The sequence below is a fragment of the Festucalex cinctus genome, chromosome 10 (assembly GCF_051991245.1).
Source record: "Festucalex cinctus isolate MCC-2025b chromosome 10, RoL_Fcin_1.0, whole genome shotgun sequence".
NCBI classification, from domain to species: Eukaryota; Metazoa; Chordata; class Actinopteri; order Syngnathiformes; family Syngnathidae; genus Festucalex; species Festucalex cinctus.
Window position 1 is genome coordinate 12978283 of NC_135420.1, and position 24477 is coordinate 13002759.

Below are 24477 nucleotides of genomic sequence, written 5' to 3' on the forward strand. Positions count from 1 at the left end.
AATATTTTTGTGTCTTTTGTTTGTTTGTTTTGTTTTAAACACTTTGGTCAAAAGTAACCCATTTATGGATCAAAAATGGACCGATCCACGTTATGACCCAACTTTCTGGGTTGTTTTATACAAACTGACCCAATTTTTTTACCCCAGAAAACAATCTGACCAATATGAGTTGTTTAACGCTGAAAGACCCATTTCTTCACGCAATTTTTTACCCATAGTTGGGTCATTTTTGACTCAACTGTTTTTAGAGTGCATACTTAGCCAATAACTCTTACTTTGATTTGTCAAAGAAGAAAGACAGGAGGAGTTTTTCAAGTCTCAATTCCTCAAGAAGTTCCTTATATAGATCCCATGAATTCCCAACAATGCTATGATAACAGTTGAATTGTACCACTACCTTGCACAGCCAACCTACGTTCTTCTTTTTGTGTTCTTTTGTCTTTGCCTCCATCAGTCCATTGATCCAGGCCAGCAGTTCACCTGGGAACACTCCAACCTGGAGGTGAACAAGCCCAAAAATCGTTACGCCAATGTCATCGCATACGACCACTCCCGCGTCATCCTGGCTCCCATTGAGGGTAAGGCTCACGCATCCTCTCAGTTTGCACACTCACAAGGTTGTTTTCAACATTTTGAAACTGAACTGTTGCAATGTGAATGAAGGCCTTGTTTCTGTTCAACTGGGTCCAAGCTTTTGAATTGATTTTTGTATTGGTCAGGCCATCTTTTAGTTCGGCAATCAGTTTGATCTCACACTTAAGTGTGATTCAGGAATTTGTTTGCACCAGCCTATTTGTCAGATCATCCTCCACTTCCCTCTAAGCGCTTGAGCTACAAAATTCTTCCTTAGACTCCTAAATCGCTCGAGACATTGTCAGAGGTAGTCACCCTTCACTGCTGACATTGTTTTGGGCTTGCAACACTAGAACGACTCCCGACTCCTCTCAATGATGACATTGCTTCTTCTCCATGCACGCCTTTTGTGTGAGCTAACTCTTCCAAGTAGATTTTCAACACCTCACAATTTGTGGGTGCAACATGAAAAAAAGAAATCAAAAGCCCACAGAGGGAGAAAAAAAGAAAAACAAACGCATCATCCATAAATACATAAATTAATCAAGTCTGAAATTTCTATTTTACACCGCAGTGATTTTGCCATTAGTTGCAGCAGAATAACAATTCATGCACGCCGCCTTTTCTCCGTTCATTTAGCCATGACTAAAACCGAGTCACCACTGTCAGATAGTGCAGTATCCATTTTAATGGAATTTGCATTGCTTCTATTCTTTGTCCCTAATTTCATCTCTGGGGTTTTTCTTCCTCTCGTGTGCATCTGATCGCCCCCCTTTACAATTTTTCTTCCACTTCTCTTTCACTACATCTTGTTTCTCTTAAACTCTTAAATTCGCCCAGTCAAGTGTTTCATCGTTTGTCGCCTGAGTGCTGCAATGTCACTTACATGGACGTACGTGACTTTCAAACACAAAATGCCAGCTTCCATTTCACCTGACGGGACTCCAAAAGTTTGTCTTCGCACCACATTCAGGACCGTGAGCCCCCACAGTGGCATCAACTTTGATTCTAGCATGTGCAGATCAGAGCTTGGTGACAGATAAGCACAGTACATGATCAAACGACACTTGAAACTTTTGCCCTCAGTATCAGGAGCAACCGCGATGTCGTGATCTACATAGCGTACCTTTGAAGTTTCAGCCGCAGATACTTATAGCTACACGATACGATGTCAGTGAAAGCAAGAGTTCAAGATCACAAGCGTTGCTCTCACCATTGGCATTAAGATGTCGCTGCTTTAAACAAAGTCGAAAGTTAAGAACTTTAGGCTACCAGTGTGAGTCTTGTGTATCGGTCCACCTCCTGCTTTTAGCTTCAAATATACTGTTGAGGCTGTGTTAAATCAGATGGAGTCTGTTGCACCACATCCATAGGTACTTCATCCAGATCATCCAGAGTGAACAACAGACACTAAACAGACGGCACCAATCTTGGGGTCCCGCTGGTTGAAGGCAAAATAAGATATTTTTTTAACCTTTAGAAGTTAGACAGAGAGAATATATTGGCATAATAATTATAAACCTGAAGTAAAAAATAGTCTGTGGTTGCCATAGAGACTCTGAACCACCACCTCTTCTTGTGGGGTATTACCGGTGGAGCTGCCAGACGCTTCTCACATTTTAATTACATATTAGAATACAAGTCTTCTTAGTGTTTGTTTGTTTTTTTAAACTGTAATCAGCTGGAATGACCTCACAACTCTGAACAGGATAAGCGGTATAGAAAAAAAGACGGATGGATTGGATTTAGCTATATTACACTGAACAGTCTACATCAGGGGTGACTAAACTGTTTCATCCATACAGAAAATTGCTGGATACAAGGGCCATTATTTCATTCTTCGACTTTATCAAACAGGCTAAAACCAATCGTATTATAATTACTTTAAGAAATGTCATCACACCATTCTATAGGTGTAATAAGGTAAATAAATTGTGGCTTTGTCATGATTTTGGAGTGGCCCTGTATCCCACTAGAATAAATCCACTGCTGCAATTAAACCAGTTTTTTCTTACCTAATTGTTTCCCCTATTTTTTTTTTAATAATCAGAATTGAGTGGGTGTATTATACACATACAAGAGAAATTACAAAAATTTGCCACATTGTCGAGGTATTTCCATTATATATTTTGAAAAACTACATAAGCCTTTTTTATTATGACACCCATAAGAGGATGTTGGGTGTCACAACATAGTAAAATGTATATTTTTTCATGTCGTTGGCTACTAAAAACTGGTTAACGGGCAGTAAATGGCCCCAGGGCTGTAAGTTGGACACCATTGGTCATGATGAAGGTTTTACTGCATTAGAGGTGCAATGATTAATCGATGTATCAACAACTAAGCAATTATCAAGTTAATTCATAATTATTTTGATAATTGACAAATCGTTTAGACATCTTTTTTTATTATTGAAAATTGCTCAAATTCCTGGAATTTGAGGTCCAATGTTCAAATCCGCGATGAGCCCCCAATGTTATGTTATGTTATGTTATGTTATGTTGTGTTATGTTTTTTTTGTGCACTGTCAATGTGAAATAATGTCCTGTTTTTTGAAAACTTTATTCTTATTCGATTGATTAATCAAAATAATAATAATCAACAAATTAATTGATTACTGAAATAAATGTTAGTTGCAGCCCTACACTGTATAAACCTGTCCATCCTTGTGGTTAATGTATAACATGTTTTTGTGTCGCTTTGGGGACATATTTTCCCCCAAACCTTAAGTTGGTTTCCATATCAGTTTATGATGCATCTGACACAACAAGCAAATTTAAACTTAGCATCTAACCTTGGAAGTTTTTTACACTTTCACTGATAAGGAAAATGTAATTGTTTCTGCATTGTCAAGGACATGATCACATAACAAAGTAATGTGGGAAAATAAGTGTGGAGGAAAAAAAGCATTTTGTTTTGTTCCTTGCGTAGGGATCACAGGTAGCGACTACATCAATGCCAACTACATTGATGGCTACAGGAAGCAGAACGCATACATTGCCACCCAGGGTCCTTTACCTGAAACTTTTGGGGACTTCTGGAGGATGGTGTGGGAGCAGAGAGCAGCCACCGTAGTCATGATGACCAGACTGGAGGAGAAGTCACGGGTAAGTCTGCTCAAGCGTATGCAACATTAGTTTTTCGCTCTGCAAGCTCGCCTCTAGTGACTGCGGTAGCCTTTTTAAAATGCTGTTCCACAATATACATCAAAATCAAATCACTGATTCATGAAGCCGGGGTACAAAATGTGAAAAATGGCACAGCTTTGCAGTGATTTCCCAGATGTGGACTCAAACTTCATTGGCAGGTAATCAGACTTTATTTTCTTGAGATGGCTCACTTTCAGAGAGGAAGAGAAATTACATTTGTGAAATTTAAATGGGGTGGCGAATGCAGTGCAGGGACGGTTATCTCACAAATGGTCTACCTGCTCACGTCTGATAGTTTGGGCAACATCCACACGGGACTTGGCTCTGTGTGTGTGTTTTTTTTTTTTTTTTGTTATTAATACTTCTTCGCAGCTACAAAAGTGAAAGAAGTTTCTGTACAAACAACAAAACATCCGTCTCTTTCTGCAAAAAGAGCTTAGCGAGTTTTAACACTCAAGAGATGCTGCTCTTTGCACAGAGCAGTAAGCTAAAATTAAATTGTGAGCTGGGGAGTTTTTGCAGCACCCGTGACCAGTACCTCCCGCTGCAGTCTGTTGATGAAAGAAGTTAGATGAAAAGTTAGGTGGGGAGGTGGTATGATATACTTACATTTTGGAGTAAAGTGATAGGTCAAACAAAACATAGAGTTGGTCACCCCTTTACAACTTTTAAAAAAGCTTCCGCTTCTCCTGGAAGATTTTCTGCAAGAAAATGCCTGATAATTTTTTTTTTTTTTAATGATTTGCTTCTTCACATATACACTTGTCAGTAAAAGCTTTCAGTAAAAGTGAGGAACTTTGGGCATTGCCAGTACAACCACACACATTGAATGGGTAGAGCAAGAAAAATAGCAGCAGTTGACTACAGAAATATTGTGGACGCTGTAAAAGTGGCCCAACAACAAACGTTAGTGACATCACTAACAATCGCCTCAGGGCAGGAATGAAAGCATCATAATCCAGATAGCATAATTCATGAACAAAAGTACAGAGGCTACACAAAAAAAAAAAATGCATAGCACTCATTAGCAAGAAGAATAGGAAGACCAGGCTGGAATTTGCCAAAAAGCATGAGTAAGCCTAAATTAACTTGAATTCTGGGAGAGAATTTTTGTTCTGATGAGACATAAACAAACACTTACCTGATTGATGTAAAAGCTAAAGATTTAAGAAAGAAAGGAACATGCAAGCACCATGCCAGCACGAGGTGCATGAGGCAGGCGCACGCCGCCAAGGCTCAAATTGATAAAGTTGAATTTGGGCGGTAGCGCGCTGCGACCACTCCGCAGCAAGTTATTGATGGCATGTCTGCCCTTGTGTCCTGAATTCTGCGACACAAGACAACTGCCACCTTACATCCAAACCATCCGCAAAATGTGCTATGCTACAGTAACGTTAAATATATGCAAGTATCGTTATCTCTGCCCCGTTCTGTGTCATACCTCCAGGTGGATGCCATGAAAAGCAAGTAGAGTTTAACTCATTCAAACCCAAAAATGTATAAACACGTTTTTTAATACTTTGTCCTTCAATCCCAAAAACGTATTCACTTGTTTTATATTGAAGGTTATTTATTTATTTATTTTATTTATTTTTATTTTTATTTTATTTTTTTTAATGCAAGAATAAATAGAAGGCTTTGATGCAACTTCTGACATAAGGAAGTGGCTTAAAGCAATGGTAGTTATTCCAAAAAACGGCAAGCAGGTGGCAGCAGAGTATGGGAGCAGCCAGGACCATGTTGCAACAAGCTCTTTTTGACTGTTTTCACCAGGAATGTGAATATTGATGCAACGTAGCTATATTATCATGCTAATTGTTGCAAAACGGAAACAGATACAAATACACCTTTTTTCCAGATAAAAGAAGATACTCTAATCTTTCTTTTGTTAGGTTCCATGTTTTTATAGCAATAGAACACAATATTTTGTGGGCCTTGCAAAATCAGTCAAACCGAAAGGGTGTTGCTTCAGTGAAAATGTCTGCGAGTGAATGAGTTAAAAAGGCCTTCAAACTGGCAGTCAGCGTCCAGAATTAAACCCAATAGAGCATGCATTTTATCTGCAGAAGAGAATGAAAGGGGCAGCTAAAACAAACAACTGTAAGAAAGTATGATCAAATGTAAAACCATTGCAAAAGAAGCATACGTTTGTTGATGTCAGTGGGTCACAGGCTTGATGTAGTTATTACAAGAAAAGGATTGTGTTCCAGTAGTTTGGATCACCAAAAAAAAAAAAAAAAAATGTTTTGTTATGAACATATCGCTTCTAAGCTGTGCCTGCAATCAGGTGTAAATATACCTCGATATAAAATGAAAAATCAAACCCAAATATCTTGGTCAAAAATAAAAGCTTTGGCCTCTCTCTTTCAATTTTGAAAGGGGTTTTTAATCAAACTATATGAGCTGGTTTCAGGATATCCCCTTTCTATGTTGTTATATTGGTCCATGACTAGTACCTGTCACTCGAGGCCTTTCTTGGGAACTTAAGATGACTGTCCCAAAACAAACAGCATAACAATGGAAAAAAAATACAGTGAATTTCCTCACAACAAGCTTGTTGTGTGTCAAAAATACAAACATGACTTCATCCTGTCAAACCAAACCAGTGTCAACATCAGACTTACTTACGCCGGGTCTCTCCACTTCATCTCATCTCTTCTCAGTTGTTTACCTGTGCACAATCCTGACAGGCGCTGTCCTCCACTGTCAGACATGATCAGGACATGTGGCCGCTGGAAGCTCAGTGTCAGTTTGAGCAGGAAATGAGAGAGAAGTAGTCTTCCAGGGTGTCACACCATATTGAATGAAAGTGAATGAGATGCACTGAAATTGGAGGCAGGTGATGTGTTTTTGCAGGCTTACTGCCCAAGCACTGGAAACCAAATGTTCGAGCAGATGTTAAATGAAAAATATATGCGAGCTTGCGGATGCACATGACTTTTTTACCTTGCAGTTGGTGCATTGTGGAAATTAAAACAAGACAGTGTGATTGTGTGTTTGCTGTGCATTTCTCAGATGTGAGATGCAGAGAAGCTCCCATGGAGCTTCTGTCAGCTCTTACTGCTGTTTTAAGCCACATGGTGCTCTGGGATGTGTGAGATGAGTTGTGTGCTTGCAGCAGCTTCTATGTATTTCTATGACATGTAACATGTTATAACTCCTCCTTTTCAGCTTTTATTGATCAAATCTACTATTTTTCACATGGTGTCATTTTTTTACACATCTGTTTACTAGTTTTTCCCCCGCTTCTCTTCTCTTTTTCACAGATAAAATGTGACCAGTACTGGCCCAGTCGTGGCACAGAAACTTATGGTATGACCCAAGTAACCCTGTTGGACACCATAGAATTGGCCACTTTTTGTGTGCGCACCTTCTCCTTGCACAAGGTAAATTGATTATTATTATTTTTTTTTTAAGTGAGCTCATTGATTAATTGATTAATCATAAGAAATATTGCATTGATCATGTATTAACGCAGATTAATTGCACTATTAATTTTGATCGCAGCCAATCCTTTAGCTTGATGGCGAATGGTTACGTTAAAGGTAGCGCAGGTTGTGTTTGAGCAATAAACATAACTACATGCATTAAAGTAAAGCCTTTAATAAATGTTTTTGACATTCAGAATATTTGTTCTGGACAAAATATTGAAGACTTTTTTTTTTTTTTTTTTTTTTTTTTTAATTTTAAATTTTGCAAGTAACTGATTCGAGAAAGAGGAGGATGAGAGTGTAGATAAGAAAATTTGGAAGATCTCATAACATTAAATGTAGAAAGAATTAACACATAACTCTTTAAAATTTGGAAGGCAAAAATATGTTGATTATAAAAACCTTTTTAATTAAGTGATTAATCATGATGGATTAATTAATCTGATTAAAAAATAATCATTAGAGAGCTCTTGTATTTATTTATTTATTTATTTATTTATTTATTTATTTATGCAGACATGCATTAGCCTTCAGTTGTTCAGCCCACACTCATTTCAATTCATCACCCCTTATTGTATGTCTGCCAAATTGGGGTATGTAGTAAGCAGAAGAGAAACTCGAGATATATAATTGGCAGATTGCTCAAGCACACTCCTAAACACACAGACAGACAAAAGTTCGAACAAAGAAAATGAAAACATCCACAATATGGAGGTTTTACTCGCGTAAGCATGGCTGGAAACTCCTGGGAGCTCTCAAGATGACTTTAACTCGTCTTCAAACAACCAATATGTCAGGCATTTGTCTTCATTTCTCACGTTTACATTTGTAATCAGACAGCGTCTCATTTGCTGCATTAAGCCGCCGTTCAGTTGTGCATCCACAAGATGGTGCGTGTGTGAGCGCGTGCTTGTGCGTCTTCATGTGTCTGCATGTCTGTGCGGCCACATCTATTTATTTTTTTTATTTTTTTGTTATTCATGAACTGAGTGTGCATTTGAAACTTTGATAACATTTAAAATGTGTGTTTTTAGGATGGAAATAAATTTGTGACTACCGTACTCATGTTCCGAATTAAATGTTGCCTATATTCATAGAATATTAGTTTGTGTTAATCACACTGAAAATTAATGAGGACTAATATAATGGTAATTTTCATCACTGTGTTATTCATGATAATTAGTATATCATAAACCGTTTAAATTCTCATAATAATTTGAAAGAATCAAATGGTGCCATAACATTTTGGGATGTTATAGTATCGACATTATTTTAATGATTTAACAATGTCAATGTCTTTTTAACATGTTTATGGGATATTTCATAAGCAGGGAACAGATCTATTTGCTCACCATGAAACATGGACTGAAAAAAAAAGCCAAAATAAGACCACACAATCATGCGTATTTTAACTGTGTCACATTTTTTACCAAAATGCACTTGAAAAGGCAAACAAGTCAAAAAGAGAGATCAAATTTAAGTTTAATTAACGTCAACATCACAAGCCCTAGTACTTGCACCGTCACGCACACATTATCACACGGAGTGACCTTGCTTTAATTGGATCTTTGCGAAGGCGTATTGCATAGAATTTGAGCGCATTTCACCCCGTCGCTTGATGGGTGGGGGGGGGATTTTGCAGGATTTGTGTCTCCAGGTAGTAGAGTGTGGTGGCAGGTGCACAAACGCGCATTTTCAAAGTGCTGGCCCAGGTCAAGCTTCACATGTATGTGTTTCCAGCAGGGATGCGAACGAAAATGCCTCCTCACAAATAGCGGCCGATGGCTTGTCACGTTTTTGCTGGCAGCCCCAGCAACAAAATCAGGGAGTGTCCAAAGAAAAAGCCATAAAAATAAGAACTAGGCCAGTTTGCTTTTAATTACCTCACTCTTTTATTCATTTATTCAGCAAGAGAAAAAAAAAACTCTGTCAGGAAAGCAGAAAGGCTGCATTGAAATGCAAACAGTATCGCCGTTAGACTAGAGGAGGGGAGGACAGAATTCACAAAGAATCTTTCTCTGGATCCCTTTTTTTTCACGTGTTGTTAAAAACAGCTGTGTCTTACCAAAAACCATAAAACACACCCTGTCAAAGTAACTCTAAGAAATAAACGATTGTTGAAAATGTGTCAGTTAATGAAGATAAACCAATGCAAGGGGGTGGGAAAGTATCCTGCCCTGTTTAACACTGCTGACTTTGTTCTATTAGAATGGATCCAGTGAGAAACGTGAGGTTCGCCAGTTCCAGTTCACAGCGTGGCCTGACCACGGCGTGCCAGAATACCCGACACCTTTCTTGGCCTTCCTCCGTCGGGTCAAGACCTGCAACCCGCCTGATGCTGGACCCATCATCGCCCACTGCAGGTATGGAACATGAAATATTAGTAATTCAGTGCACTGGGGTATTTGTTCCTTACGTAATTTGAATATAAATTTGACCTGTATCTACTTGTATTTGTATTTGCTCTTTTTGTATGTTAACTCTTTTACTGCCGCACGTTATCAAAAAAACATTTAATATGACAAAGGCTTTGATCATTCACGTCATCCTTGAAAACGTTCTATTTCATCAGATTTCGTCATGTTTCATTGTAATTTCATATACCGGCAGCCCATTGAAAAGAGATACAATGCTGCCATCTGCAGGCCATAGTGAGTGTTTTTGATTCCACAACCCATTCACCAGGCAGTGCTGCACTTAGACATTGCACTGCCCATTGATTAAAAAAATAAATAAATAAATAAATAAAAATAAAAATACAAAAAAATAAAAAAAGTTGCCGTCATTTACCGTTTATGGCAGCATACATTGTGATTTTACTAATCGTTATTAAACGTTTTTGGCAGTCAAAGAGTTAACCTTTATTTCACACTTTATGGGCGGGCAGTGAGAACTCAACTATTTATATACAAACAATATAAAGTCAATTCATAATATGCACCTTCAAAAATGTAATAATGTTAGCATAAAAACATCACAATACAAATACAATTGCACCATAACAATTATATCCAAAGACAAACATTCAAACGTGTTTTTTGTTTGTTTTTGTTTTTATCAGAAACACAAAGGAAAATAATTGTGTTTGTTTTTGTGGATAAAAACAAATAAATATGAACATACTGTGCATACTGCATATTGGGTTTAATTCATTTGGTCAGTTAAAGGGGTCATTTTAATAATAATATGTTCTATGCAGCCTCAATAGTCTAAACATGGTATTCCGATTAATATTGTGTTTATCAAATTTGAGTTAAGCAACAAAATATATCCAGTTTTACCCATCTCTAAGGGTGTGGCCATTTTGCCACTTGCTGTCGTCTGATAATGACGTCACGGTTGCTCAGGTAACGGCTCAAGTGTTTTGTGAAGCTGATCCGTGATTGATCATTACCTGAGCCCTTGGGCACTGTGACGTCATTGTCAGTCGACAGCAAGTGGCAAAATGGCCGTCCCCTGAGGTGGATCAAAAAAGGTGGATTTTGCTGGTTAATTAAAATTCTACAAATGCAATATTAAACAAAATGCTGTGTTTATATAGTTTGTTTTTTTTTTTTTAGTTGACTTCAACTTTTTTGTGGGGGCGATGAGGCTCAGTGATAGTGGACGTTTCGCAACACTAAATTTATGGGTTCGATCTTATGCCAATGTAAACTGCAACCAGCATATAGTGAAATGTTTCCATTACTGCGTTCTGCACATTAAGTGTTTACCAGTAAACAAAATTGCTTATCTCCACCCCCTGTATTGAGTTTCTGCATTAAATAATACACATCGAAAACCGTTCTCACTCTCTCTTGACAGTTGCATATCTTTTCTCTCTCCAGTGATCACATCATCTTCCCCTTCAAAGCACCACTTTTATTCTGCTCCCATTCTCTCCATGTCTGTCTCTTGTTTCCCTTCGCCGTCAAAAAGACTCACCCTAATCCGATCCCATTTTTCATGTTTCTTCCCTTTTTTTTTTTGCCCTGTAGCCTTTAACAAATTATAGTTCTCAAAAAGGCTTATTCAAAGCCGTCCTTTTTGTCAAGATAAGAAGACCCCAATCAGTCCAATGCGTAACACTATGAAACTGAAATGACAGCTTGTGTTACGCTCTCCATGTACGGTCTACGTTATTGTTTTTAATGCTTTTTTTTTTTTTTTTTTTTTTTTTTTTTTTTTTTTTTTTTTTTTTTTTTTTAGTGCATTGCGTCACTATCAGAATAGACTCAAAGCCCACAATATTAAGTACTCTATGATCAAATCCAGAACAATAGCTGTGTCGAAAATGATGCCTTGATGAACAAAGTAAAATATCAACTTAACGTAATCATTTCACAACATGTTCATTATTTTCAGTTTAGTTTGTACTGTTTCATGCTGTGTGCTGTTTCGAGTACTTCATATACTGTAAATGGAGCAGCTATATGGGAGACAGCCAAATGACAGCATGATTGCCTTAGGCCATCAAAATACAAATAGTAATTGTATTTTATAGCTTTCCAATGTAAGTCTTGTGGAAATGTCGCAGAATTGTCAATTTTTATTTATTTTGAATTCAGTTAAAAAAAAACAACTAAATACTAATAAGAGCATACAGAAATTGCTAACACACATCATATACATTGTCACCTGGTGTTGTTGCAGTGTTGTACTGTGGTATATAAAAGTTGCTGGATGACAGATGAGACGTTATTCACTAAAATGATAGCTTTAGTGGGGGTCAAGTCAAGTTTATTTACATAGCCCTTAATCACACAAAAGTCTCAAAGGGCTTCACATGCCCACAGTTGACAAATAATAACGACATCCCCTGATCAAACCACAAAAGGGCAAGGAAAAACTCAAAAAAAAAAAAAAAAACATCAGGGGAAAAAAAAAAAAAAAAAGAAACCTTGAGAAGGGGCCGCAGATGTGGTAATCCCCCTCCCAGGATGACCAGGCTGCAAAGGATGCCGAATGGGCAACAATTGACATAGGGTGTCAAACATAGGGCCCGTGGGCCAGGACCGGCCCATCAGAGGGTCCAATCTGGCCTGTGAGGACAGAACACAATTGTGTTCTGTCTTCACAGGCCAGGTTGAAATAAATAAGGTAATAAAATCAGGATTTTTTTTTTGACATATTATTTTTAGTTTATTAGGCTACAGACATACTGGTCTGCCCACTTAAATCGTAAAATTGGCCCCCGAATGTTTGACACCCCCGATCTATAGTGCCCGACTAACAACATAAGACAAAAAAGAAATTCAATTTGCTTTTGTGTTTTTTCTCCTCGCTACAGTGCTGGTGTTGGTCGAACGGGTTGTTTCATTGTCATCGACGCCATGCTGGAGCGCATCAAGCACGAGAAGACTGTTGACATTTACGGCCACGTGACACTGATGCGCTCGCAGCGGAACTACATGGTGCAGACAGAAGACCAGTACAGCTTCATTCATGACGCGTTGCTAGAGGCGGTGGCCTGTGGCAACACTGAGGTGGCGGCCCGCAGCCTCTACTCTTACATCCAGAAGCTGGCCCAGGTGGAGAGCGGCGAGCATGTCACTGGCATGGAGCTTGAGTTCAAGGTATGAGGATGTGACCTGAAGCATTGATGAGATTTGCTGATGAATGGAGTGCTAGAAAGCAATTTTAACTCGTGGCTTCATATCAAGGACAGAAGATCTACAATTAGTTAAAAAAGGATTCATGAAAATAATTGTGTTTATTTACAACTGTTTAAAAACAGTATTCCTTAACCCCACCAGTTTCATATGCATTCACTGAGCACTTCTTGTTTGTTTTTTGTTTGTCTTTTGTTTGGTTTGTTTGTTTGTTTGTTTTTCCCAAATTCAAGACATAGGCTTTACAGGTATAATACTTGTGAACAAAATGAACAGGGAGAGTAGTCTTTTTATCTTAATTTGGCTCTATTTCACCTTGAATGTAACAAGTGTGTTCTTGTCTTTCCATCTCCATGTGCCAAGTGTTCCTTTAATTTTGCTATACAATGTTACCTCTACTTACGAACGTCTCTTCATAAGAAATTTTCAAGTTACGAAACGCCTCAACAGTAAAATATTGCCTCTTGTTACGAAAGAAATTTCAAGATTCGAAAGGTAAAAATACAGTACCGAACGCAACATACTTTCAGCTATGGCTATTACCTAGCATCTTTCTGGCATCCCATTGTCTAAGAGGAACCTCTACCGTATGTATCTATTCACACACGTAAGCGTCTGTGAATGAGTGAGTGAAAAAAAATACAAAAAATCCGTGTGTGCTTTTAAATTGTCGCGGAAGTGACGTCACGCAGCTGACACGTTCGCCCGGCCCCGTTTGCGACACGCCACCCCCCTGCTCTGCGATTGGCTGGAGGGGTGTAAACACTGTCTTTCCACAGAAACAGCCCGCTGTTTACAAAACAAACACAAAATGGCAAAATACAGGCTGGGGGTGTGGGGGTGTCGGACGAAATAACCACCAAAGATTAAGATAAACACAGATGTGTAGACTGAGAGAAAGTTAAAGTGTGTACATCCTGTATTTAAAAAGTGCATTTTCCTGAATGAATCCAGCAGACAGCCCCTTTAAAAAGGTAAATGACCATCATTTTTATTCTTTACTCTATATTTGTTTGTTTTTTTACATTTTGCACAACTCTCATTTATTGTGCAATGGGAACATGTTTTGATGCAATTTTATGCTTTATAAAATATTTCTGTCTGAATTTTGGGAGGCTGAGAACCGATTAGGGCATTTACATGGAAAATGGAAAATTTTTCTTCCAGAACTAATTAATTTTGTAAGTAGAGGTACCACTCTATAACCAGTTGTGCTGGACCAGAATTGCTCAACTTATTGCAAATCATGCGGTTAGGATGCTGAGTTCCATCACTATTTACAGTATTGAGCACTTTAAAGCAGATACAATGAAACACCAGAGGACCCAGAATTGAACTCTGTGGAACACCATGGTTCATATATATGTGAGTTTATATATTCATCCAACCACTTTCTTTTTTTTTGCTCAACATAGTATGAAGGTATTAAATAAAAAAAAATCTCACAACGTACCATCACAATCCTTTATAATTTTATGGCACTTTCAAAGTGCCCTCCATTTTGTGTTGCTATTATACCTTTTAATGTTATGCTCCCGAAATCTGTCTGTGCACATTAGTGTTCCACCATCAGCACCACATTACTGTAGGAAGTGATGTAGATGGCGTGCCAGTAAACAAGTGTTTCAGACTAACTGAATTTGGCCAAAGACAAAAGGCTGCTAAAATGTGGAATACTGGAAATTGATGGCCTTCAGTCGTTCAAATTAAGACACTTAAATTGCTATACGTTTCTGTTTGAAAGGGCTTTTGCCAGACTTGTTTACTTGTCTTTGCTATAGATTTCACACTATATGATTCCAGATGGACCCGGGAAAACGTTACCATAGATAGAAGGATATGAAAGGCCTTGTTATTATGCAGCTACATACAAACAAGCTGGCCAGGCTGCATGGAAATCCTCCTCGTTGCCAGCTGTTAGAAAATTTAATAGCTTGTAGAACATTTTGATCTATTTTAAGCAAACGGAAGGAGTGGAGGTAATGCCATCGCTCAGATAAAACAATCGAGAGAACAGGTGCCTGTTTTCTCATATTAGTCTGTCTGTAAATGTGTGTCAAACTTGCTACAAAAGTAGGAATATTCAATACCATTTTTTTTTTCAGACCGATACCAAGTGTTGATAGTTGATAGAATTTTACAGAATTTTAACGAAATTAACATTTTTAAAGAAATATCTTTATTTCACAATGGGTGAATCGTAGTGTTTTAAGTATTTTTCCTTCAAGTTGCATAAATTTCATGCCAATTTTCTAGTAATTCTTTCTAGTTCCTGTACTTGCGACATCTTGAAATAATGCCGGGTATTTGTTTGGTATCAATACTTTCCCACTATACAAAAGCTTATTAAAGGACTTTTATAAAAGGACATTGCATTCTTTGTAGCTTTTAGTTCTTTAAAAAGGACTTTCATCATTATGTCTTTATTGCAATTGCTTCGATAATTTTGAGGCTTCTCAGAATTTTAGAATGTTTTAGTCGAGTCAATACTTGTTTGGTAGCAAGAAGTCCTGTTAAGTGTCATGATTAACTTTTGACTTTGAATTACACTCTGTCCATCGTTTTACATGTTCATTTGAGTGCAATGCTTAAGTTAGCCATCTTCCCATTCGCCATTCATCAACATGGCACCCCGCCAAGAAATAATAACCGTGCTGGTGTTTTTCTACTTAGTGAGGCACAGTAGTGATGAAATCACTGTGTGAGTAACAGATGATAATGCTGAGCTGGTGTCAGGAGTTGAACAGGGAATAATAATGTTCACTCTCAAGCCTATATTAAGTAAGAGAGGTTGATGTGAAGGAGGTTGGAGGTGGCACATTATTGAGGGTGATGGCTATGGATGATGAACAAAGAGAAAACTGCATTTAGCCTGGTGTTAAGAAGGAGACTCAAAGGAAGATGAAGGACGGAGTTGTTGCGATTATGCTATAGTATGCAAGGTTTAGGTTGGTAGTTGAATGTTAAAAAGGGAGAAAGAATGACTTGCACTTAAATGCAGGTATAGTTGCACAGGATTGAAAGTTGTTGTTTTTTTTCCACAAATCCTTGTTGGGTAACATACCATGCCTAACGCTTAACCCAGTCTACTGTGCTATAAATAGAAAGAAATTGGCGTGCTGGTTGAGAGGTACTCTTGATGCTTCTCTGCTATGTTGCATGGAAGGTTTGGCCAGCGTTGGATCTTTTTCACATACCCACTGTAGTGGTTGGTGATATAGCCGAGGGCCTGTGTAGTGCTGCCAGGCCACCTCAAGTCCATCCAGGTCCCTTGTGGAGCGCTGATCAAAGGCAAGGCCGAAGCAGGAGGGATGAAGGGATGGCAGAAGGAGGAAGGCCTGAGTAAAATCCAAGTGAATAGGTGTTTGTCTAAAAGGGAAATTGGGGAAGAAGTGCCACAGTCGAATGTGTCACCCTGTTCACGTAGAAGTGTTATTCTGCTCTTCAGTGATATCATTTATAGTGTGGCTGGCACCTCTCTGACTTCTTACTGTGATGCAGAACCTCCCCCTCGAAATCTGTTTGTATCAGCTTGATGGTTTTGGGGATTTTGAGGTCTTTTGATGGAAATATATTCCAGAAATTTCATAAGCACACCTGAAGTACTGTTTTAATTTGTGGGGGGGAATCACATCTCCCCGGGAATGCATAAGAAGCACTTCACAATGTACATGTCAATATAAGTTGGGTTGAACAAGCGATGGGCATTTAAAGACATTTGGGTGAGCCATTTGTTAGTTGTTCACGTAGCTGACACAAAGGAGACATATTCTACAAATAATCGCCTAAGTCATTTTTTTTTCAGATTTTTAAGGAAACACAAAAAATTGAACCATTTACATCATCAGGCAAAATAATAATAATGTTTTCAAAAAAAAAAAATGTCTTAGGCAATTATTTTAAGAGGGTGACTTCTACTATCAGAAGTAGAGTGTAGAAAACAAATACCCAAGACAAAATAGAATTTTGTGATGAATGCAAATGCCACTTAGTCATGGGCCAATTACCAGTTTGACGGTTTACTGTTGTTTTAAAAAGTCAAGGTTTCGGTAACAGCAGATAGCACAGAGGAGGAGGGAGGGAGCAAGATGAAAGACTGCAAACACGGATGCCTTTTTGCTCTGTTGATTTATGCGCAATCTCCTAAAATAATTAAATACAATGGAGCCAGTGTGTACTAGTTAGCCCCAAGGGCAACATGAGTAGTCCTCAGGTTTATTCTATAAATAAATGAATAAATAAATAACACCAGTGATGGGACACTGTGACTGCTAACTACGAGGTACAAGTACACAGGTAACAACACTTTGTGAATTTAGAATTTTACACCAGCCCATTTAGGCAGCAAGTGTGGCAGTTTGTTACCATTGCCATTACGAAGCCACACACTGTAACCTTTTTAATAAAAAATATTAGATGTATTCATTCAGTGGATAATTGCTGAATCATTTTTATCCTTTGAATATTCACCTGCAAAGACTTTTTTTTTTTTGCATACATTGCAACATTATCAAAGGAGAGAGTGACCCACTTTTCAGAGAGTTTGCTGTTTCCTTCATTCTTTATGTACAAGCTTGTTTATGTGTGTTTGTGCTTGGCATAGATTCCCACAATTGATATCGACCCCCCTGGACTCCAATGATTTACAAAAGAGGATAAACATTGAATTACTTTCTGCGCAATGCATACGTAATAAGCAGTGACCCATTCGAACTGTACCAATCAACAGTCAGATTGGTGGTCAGATGCATGGGTCGCATATAAATATCTCATCTATATTATCTTCATCTGTCCTCCACCTACGCTTTCTGTCTTTTTCTCTCCAGCTCTACTTTCATCTTCCTCCTCCTTCCTCTCAGATCTTTCTCTTCTCATTTTCGGCCTGTTATTGTTTTATTTTATTTTTTTACCCACTTCTTGAACTGTTCATTTATCAATGTGTTCCTCCATTTTTGTCTTGGCAGCGTTTGGCCAACTCCAAAGCCCACACGTCACGCTTCATCAGTGCTAACCTGCCCTGCAACAAATTCAAGAATCGCCTGGTCAACATCATGCCCTACGAGACCACGCGTGTCTGCCTGCAGCCAATCAGAGGCCTGGAAGGATCGGACTACATTAATTCCAGCTTTATTGATGGATACAGGTTGGAGGATTTGATTAGATATGTTGTCAGGACATTCTTACATAAAAGCTTACACTGAATTGTTATTTTCAGTATGGTATGTGATGTGTTATTTGTAATATATAACATGATGTAACTATTTCTAATGCAGGCAACAGAAAGCCTACATTGCCACACAAGGCCCTCTGGCAGAAACTACAGAGGACTTCTGGAGAATGCTCTGGGAGAACAACTCCACCATTGTAGTCATGTTGACCAAACTCAGAGAGATGGGAAGGGTATGACATGAACTCACACACTCAAACCGTTGAATTATCGGTATGATCACAACATTGAATTAAACCACAGTCTTCATTCGTTAAAACAGGAAAAGTGTCACCAGTATTGGCCAGCAGAGCGCTCTGCGAGATATCAGTACTTTGTGGTGGACCCCATGGCTGAGTACAACATGCCTCAGTACATCCTACGAGAGTTCAAGGTCACAGACGCCAGGGTAAGATGATCACAACCACGAATGAAGATCAGTATCAAAAGCTTTTATTAGCTGCAACTACTTTCTTTAGGGACAGTAAGCAGCAATTGTTGAGAATACATTTGCTGGGTTTATTCCTGGCCCAATTATCTGAGATCATTTGAAACGGCAGCAGCATTGCAGCATCGATGTAAAACTACTTTTATTCTCCAACTAGGTGGGCATAGGCAATGATTTCCCAAGCTGTGTGGCAGCTAGTTAGTTAAATGACGTCCTGTTGATAACCGAGCATGTTACGCCTCCTACACCCTTCGCACATCATCATGCACAGTGACATTGTGGTAATTATGTATGAATGCAGCGTCAGCTGGTCTGACAACCACATTCAATTATTTTTATTCATATACATGAACTCTGCTGTACATGAAAACAATGCTGATGCTACAGAAGAGATTATTGAAATTTAAAGGTAAAACGTAAAGAAAAGCAAAGTAAACTACACCTCACAGACTCACAATTTAATAGCTCTAAAGTGTATCAGTTTTCCATATCAATTAAATTAAATTTAAGTTCAATTCAGCAGAAGCCGACCACCTCTCTTAAAATAATATTAACATCCGGTTCTGCCAAAACTAAATTGGAAGTGCAATTTTAACGGTGACAATAAAGATTCAATAAAGTACAATAAAGACAACTTTCTTTTTTTTTTTAACTTGAGCACAAGTATTTTGTTATGAGTTTTTATGGATTTCACTTAACTAAATCTCTCTACTTCCTGCATTGTTACCTCCATGTGGTCAAAACGTGACATGGTGCATACGTGACATCACTCCACAGACAGGAATGCGAATTGTGAAGTCCCAGAATGCTTCATTTTAAGATGTAAATGATGTAGTTCCTCTTTCTTATAAACTCTATAGTGCAGTTGTTAGCTATGTGTCTTTATCTCAGAATGGGGTCTCTTCTTGTATTTTATTTGAATATTATTAATTATTAGTTTTGGTCTATGTACACGTGTCAGTGATGCCGATGATCTACTTTGCGAACACTGATAATATACAGCATATTGATTTGATTTGATTTGTTGAACATATAAACAAGCAAAACAGCAGAAAAAACGGTAATCAAAAGAAAAGAAAAGAAAATCCCAACAAAAAAATCAATCAGTCATAATTTACATGTTCAAAAGGGAGTAGGAAGAAGTTAGAAACTTATCTAGTCCTACCCCTTTTACTTTATATATTTAAACTTATTTCATTATTAATACAATACTAATTTACTATTTTTTTTTAAATAAAATGTATAAACCTGGTTATATATACAAGTGCACTTAAACATGTTTACATTTGCCAAAAACATATATACATGAATTTCCTAAACATATACCATAATATTGCCACCCTCTTAAAACAAGTCATTTTTTGCAAAAATTATTTTTTTGACTAAATCGTCTCATCATGATGCAAAATGGTTCATCTTTTTGTGTTTCCTGGAAAATCTGAAAAAAAAAGTGACTTGGGCGATTATTTTAAGATGTCGATATGCAGGAACAAATTGTATGAAAAGTAACTGTAATCAGATTACTTCACCAAAAGAAGTATCACATATTTTATCATGACTGTAAAATAATGTTATTACATAGTTTTGAGTAACATGTTACTTTCAAATGTTAACACTGGTAAAAAAAAAAAAAAAAAAGAAAAGAAAAAAAAAACATTTTTAACATCACTGTAATAAAAAGAAAAACGTTTTCAGCATAAGGTCTTGAATTATGAGAAGAGCAGCAGCAGTAGCAATCGAACATGGATTCACAGCATCAGTGTTATAGACAAATCAACCTAGAGGGACTTTGAAAGTGATAGTGCAAGTTATTTTTTTCAAGAGGATTTGGTCTGTGGAAATTATGGAAAAGTGCTTCAATTGTAGACGCGTATGTAATAGAAGCATGTTTAAGTTGTTTGATTTAGGTTCCGAAAAACATCAGCGCTAGTGGCAATAAACTAGAATTAACCCCATATCGTGTTGTCTATGTGCTTACGCATTTGTTTGATTAAATGAGAGTATGCTTGTGCACAGTCCTTTGCGAAGTAATAGCATCGCGTGCATGCCTCACCACTCACATCTAGCGAGCCAGTCACGTATTTAATCACGCAATTTGACACGCAGCGTGGGCCCTCAGGTTGTATGTTAAAATTTCCTTTTTTTTTTTTTTTCCTTTCCTCCCCTTACTGAGCATGTGGCACATTGTGGTGTTGTCTTTGCTTCTCGTTTTATGTTTAATCCTTCTACTGAGGCGTAGTGTTTTGCAGATGAAAGACAAAAGGTGATAAGAAAGGAAACGTGCTAACCGTCCAAAAATCGGAGACAAACGTGACATGTACAAAACCAGTTGGTGTGTTTAGATTACTGTGTATTAAACATGTAAGAGTCTATTGTGGCATGAACATTGTTGGGAACACCAGCAGCTAAGATAAAAAAAAAAAAAAAAATGAATAAATGGTGACTGTATTGAACTTAATTGTATTATCGGTCAAGTTTACCAAGTTTATAAGGCTCAGTCCCACGTCACATTACTTAAATAGACTTTTTGTCCATCCAGCCTGAACGTGTCAGTTTTCAATTTCTATTTTCATCATCCAATTCCACATGCCGCTAAACTAGTCATCTAGTCTTGCTTCTTAATCCTCCACCCCCTCCCCCAACACTCATCCATCAAATTGCACTATCGATCGCCTCACAGGATTATACTATTCTACACGCTGTCTGGGACAAGATGCGTGTCATGCCAATGCACTATTGATTAGCTTCAAGTAGGGGCCATCTCACACTACTCACCAACAAAACCCAGTAGGAGAGAAAATTGAGGCAATTGGGGAGATGAGGATAAACTTCATCAGACAGCACTTTCAACTAGGGCTGGGTATCGATTCAGATTTCTAAAATCCATTCGATTCGATTCAGAAGGGCCCGATTCGATTCATTATTTGGAGGAAAAACACTCCCGAAGTCGATGCTACCTTCCCGTTAGCATCGGCTAACTTCCTGTTAGTGCTAGGCTAGCGATGTTTCAAAAACAAAGCGTGTTTTGTATTTAAATATACAGTGGATGTAATTCTTAACGTTGTGTATTTCGTTTTACAGTTAAGTCCAACTTCGGTGTCATGAAACATTTTAAACAACGCTTCGGGACAACAGCAGAATAACCGGAATAACATACGCTACACACTTGCTAGTTGCTAATGCTACGCAAGCAAAATGGTGCATTCAGGGTACTTTCACAGTGTCGGAAACTTTGGCTTTTTTTCAATAACAATTTAAGGGGAAAATAATCGGCCATTTAACTCAATTGGCCAATTGTTTTGGCCGATATTTGAAGGCCAATAATAATCGGTCGGGCCCTATTTGGCACATTAATTTACGGGGGGGGGGGCTATATTCAAAGTATCGATTCATGGTTTTATGAATCAATATTGGGCTATGAAAAGGAATATTGATATCAATATCGATATTTTAGACCCAGCCCTACTTTCAACATTGCTCGATGATGTTTTGTTTTGATAAAAATGGAGGAAATTATACGCTTTTGGAAGATTCCATTTGGGTTAAAGGTGCTATTACTTTATCCTTTAATAGGGTAAGTTTTTCCATCCACAATGAACCTCATTAATAACCAACTCAAGATATGATATATGACAACTTGACAGAAGGTCTATCTTTAAACCTTCAAAGATTTTTGTTGCTGTTTACTCTTTCTGTTGGTATTACTCACTTTTTCTTCACTTCTTCCATGTTTCTGCAGGATGGCCAATCGAGGACAGTAAGGCAGTTCCAGTTTACCGACTGGCCAGAACAAGGCGTTCCAAAATCTGGCGAGGGCTTCATTGACTTTATTGGCCAGGTGCATAAAACAAAGGAGCAGTTTGGACAGGATGGACCGATCTCTGTCCACTGCAGGTGGGAGCTCCTACATTGGCTATAAATAAAACAATACTATGAATCTTAGATTTACAGTTAATAAAAATGAAATTCATTTTAAGCGCTTAAAATTTTCTATTGAAGAGACATTTCATGACAAACTGTGACTTTTTGTAACCAACAACAACATGAAATCACCTACTGCCTCCTGTGGTGTAGTCCTCACAGCACCACCAAGTATTATACTCCCTCTCTTTTTGCCATGGTAATGCTCTAAAACCTCCACAGGCCCATTTCTTTCATAATTGATAAGGCTGAGATGCAGCTTGGCATTTGCAAAGAGGAGGAACATGAAATAAAACAGCCATTCTTTTTGTTTTTATGATCCATGATGGATTCTAATACCTGGGGTGTAGATTCCAAGGTAACCTACATCATTAACTTGCCATGCTGGACTTGGGGAGAAAATGATATTTGCTTGTGGTTTGATCCGGAGCGCAGATTATTCATATTTAGAGATAGGCCTTGAGGAGGATCAATCTCTTAGCGTTTGTAACTACAAAATGAGCATTTCACATTTTCTGATTTATTTATTTATTTATTTATTTATTTATTTATTTATTATGAAAGAGGGAGGGACTTATCACAGATTATTTAATGTACAAAACATGAACTTTTGTAATAATAATTCAAATGTGTTTGAAGAACTGCCATCCTCCACTTACATTCTTGCGAGCGCTGGTTTAGGACAGCTTCAGAGCTATGATCAAACGCATTAACAATATGACTCATTTTCTTGCTGTCACATAAATATGTTTTACTTTTCGAGAAGAGGCAGTGGAGCTTGTTTTTTTCCACATTTGTGTGACACGGGTGCAATGACATCATCAAACGTAACATCACCTTTCCCTATGTTAGGAAGCTGATGTCACCAGCCGTCAAAGGGCATGCTGAGATTTGGAAGCTTTGTCATTGAAGGGCTCGTAAATGTAATTCTAAGGAAAATCCATAACCACTCTAATGGGCCCACAATTTTCTATATTATTATTGGTAGGAATACTTCTTGCTTTGAAGCTTATGTTTTCATTGCTTTCATAAGCAGAATTATGCAACACTACTTTTAGCCAATGTGAAGAGTTGGGCCAAAGAAAAAAACTAATTCACTCTTGAAAAAGAGATTTTCCACTTTTTTTTTAACACTATGAAGATATGGTCTACATTCTGCACAAGGTCATTCCAAATATTAAAATATTAAAATAATATGCAGAGTGGGTGAAAAGCAACTCTCTAACTATTCCCTTTATGTTTTTTGAAAATCTTTGATGTTGTATGATAGACGTTTTCCTTTCACCACCATTTTCAGAATAAGATTCATTGGCCAAGTATGTAAAAACAAACAAGGAATCGGTCTTCACAGTCACCACCTGTCAAAAAAATACAAAAACTGTAATGGCCAACAGAGGGACACAGAATGGGAAGCCTGGCAGTTCACTAGTTAGCGCCCTGAGTTTCTACTATCTAAAATGGGGCAATGACGTCATCTACTGTTGGTTGTGCATCAGTAAAGTTTGAAATTAACAGCGGGGGGTGGGGTTGGCGGGGGGGAAACGTAATTGACAAGAATACTCGTCAATGGCAGTGAATGAGGTTTAAATATTTTTTTTCATACACCTGCTTTTTATTTTTCCTCTTTAACCATCCAATCTTTTATATTGAATTAAAGCGTGTCATTCAATGTTTGATACCTTGATAACAAGATTGGTTTCTTTGCAGCCACCTTGCTTTGTCATCTCTTGGTTGAAGGCTTTGTCCTTTTCCCTTACTCGGCGCCTTCCTCATCTGTCATCCCAATTTCTATTTGCTAATCCTCTGCTCTACTCCCTCATTTCATTTCGATCCATTCATTCTCCCCGCCATCCTTTATTCCGTTCCCACCAAGCCCTCCTCCACTTCTCCCCCGCCTCCACTCTTTTTCTAAGCCACTATCTAACAGACCTTTGTGCCTTTTGTCATTAATTGCTTGATTACGCGGCGTGAATGGGAGACTCCAAATCCTCTCAGTCGGCCACGGTTGGTCCACCCTTTCATATTTGGAGAGTAGATGGTACTGGTGAGAGAGGCGCACTCGGAAGAAGAGTATGAGTCCATGTGACACAGCTGTGATCGACTCCCTGGAAGCGGATTTGGGTGGCCTGAGTGATACGGCAGGAATGAAAAGTCGGGG

At 38.1% G+C, this 24477-nt stretch overlaps 1 protein-coding gene across 17 annotated transcripts in view; it reads left to right on the top strand.

The window, feature by feature from the left end:
* ptprsa (protein tyrosine phosphatase receptor type Sa) overlaps positions 1-24477 on the top strand; it is a 245904-nt gene that overhangs the window by 214833 nt on the left and 6594 nt on the right. For all 17 annotated transcript variants that reach the window (XM_077535321.1, XM_077535315.1, XM_077535318.1 and 14 more), the window contains 9 exons: positions 455-578; positions 3505-3680; positions 6989-7108; positions 9362-9516; positions 12423-12708; positions 17709-17887; positions 18018-18144; positions 18234-18359; positions 22138-22292. In XM_077535321.1, the coding sequence (XP_077391447.1) occupies positions 455-578; positions 3505-3680; positions 6989-7108; positions 9362-9516; positions 12423-12708; positions 17709-17887; positions 18018-18144; positions 18234-18359; positions 22138-22292 (1448 nt within the window). The remainder of the gene's footprint in view (positions 1-454; positions 579-3504; positions 3681-6988; positions 7109-9361; positions 9517-12422; positions 12709-17708; positions 17888-18017; positions 18145-18233; positions 18360-22137; positions 22293-24477) is intronic.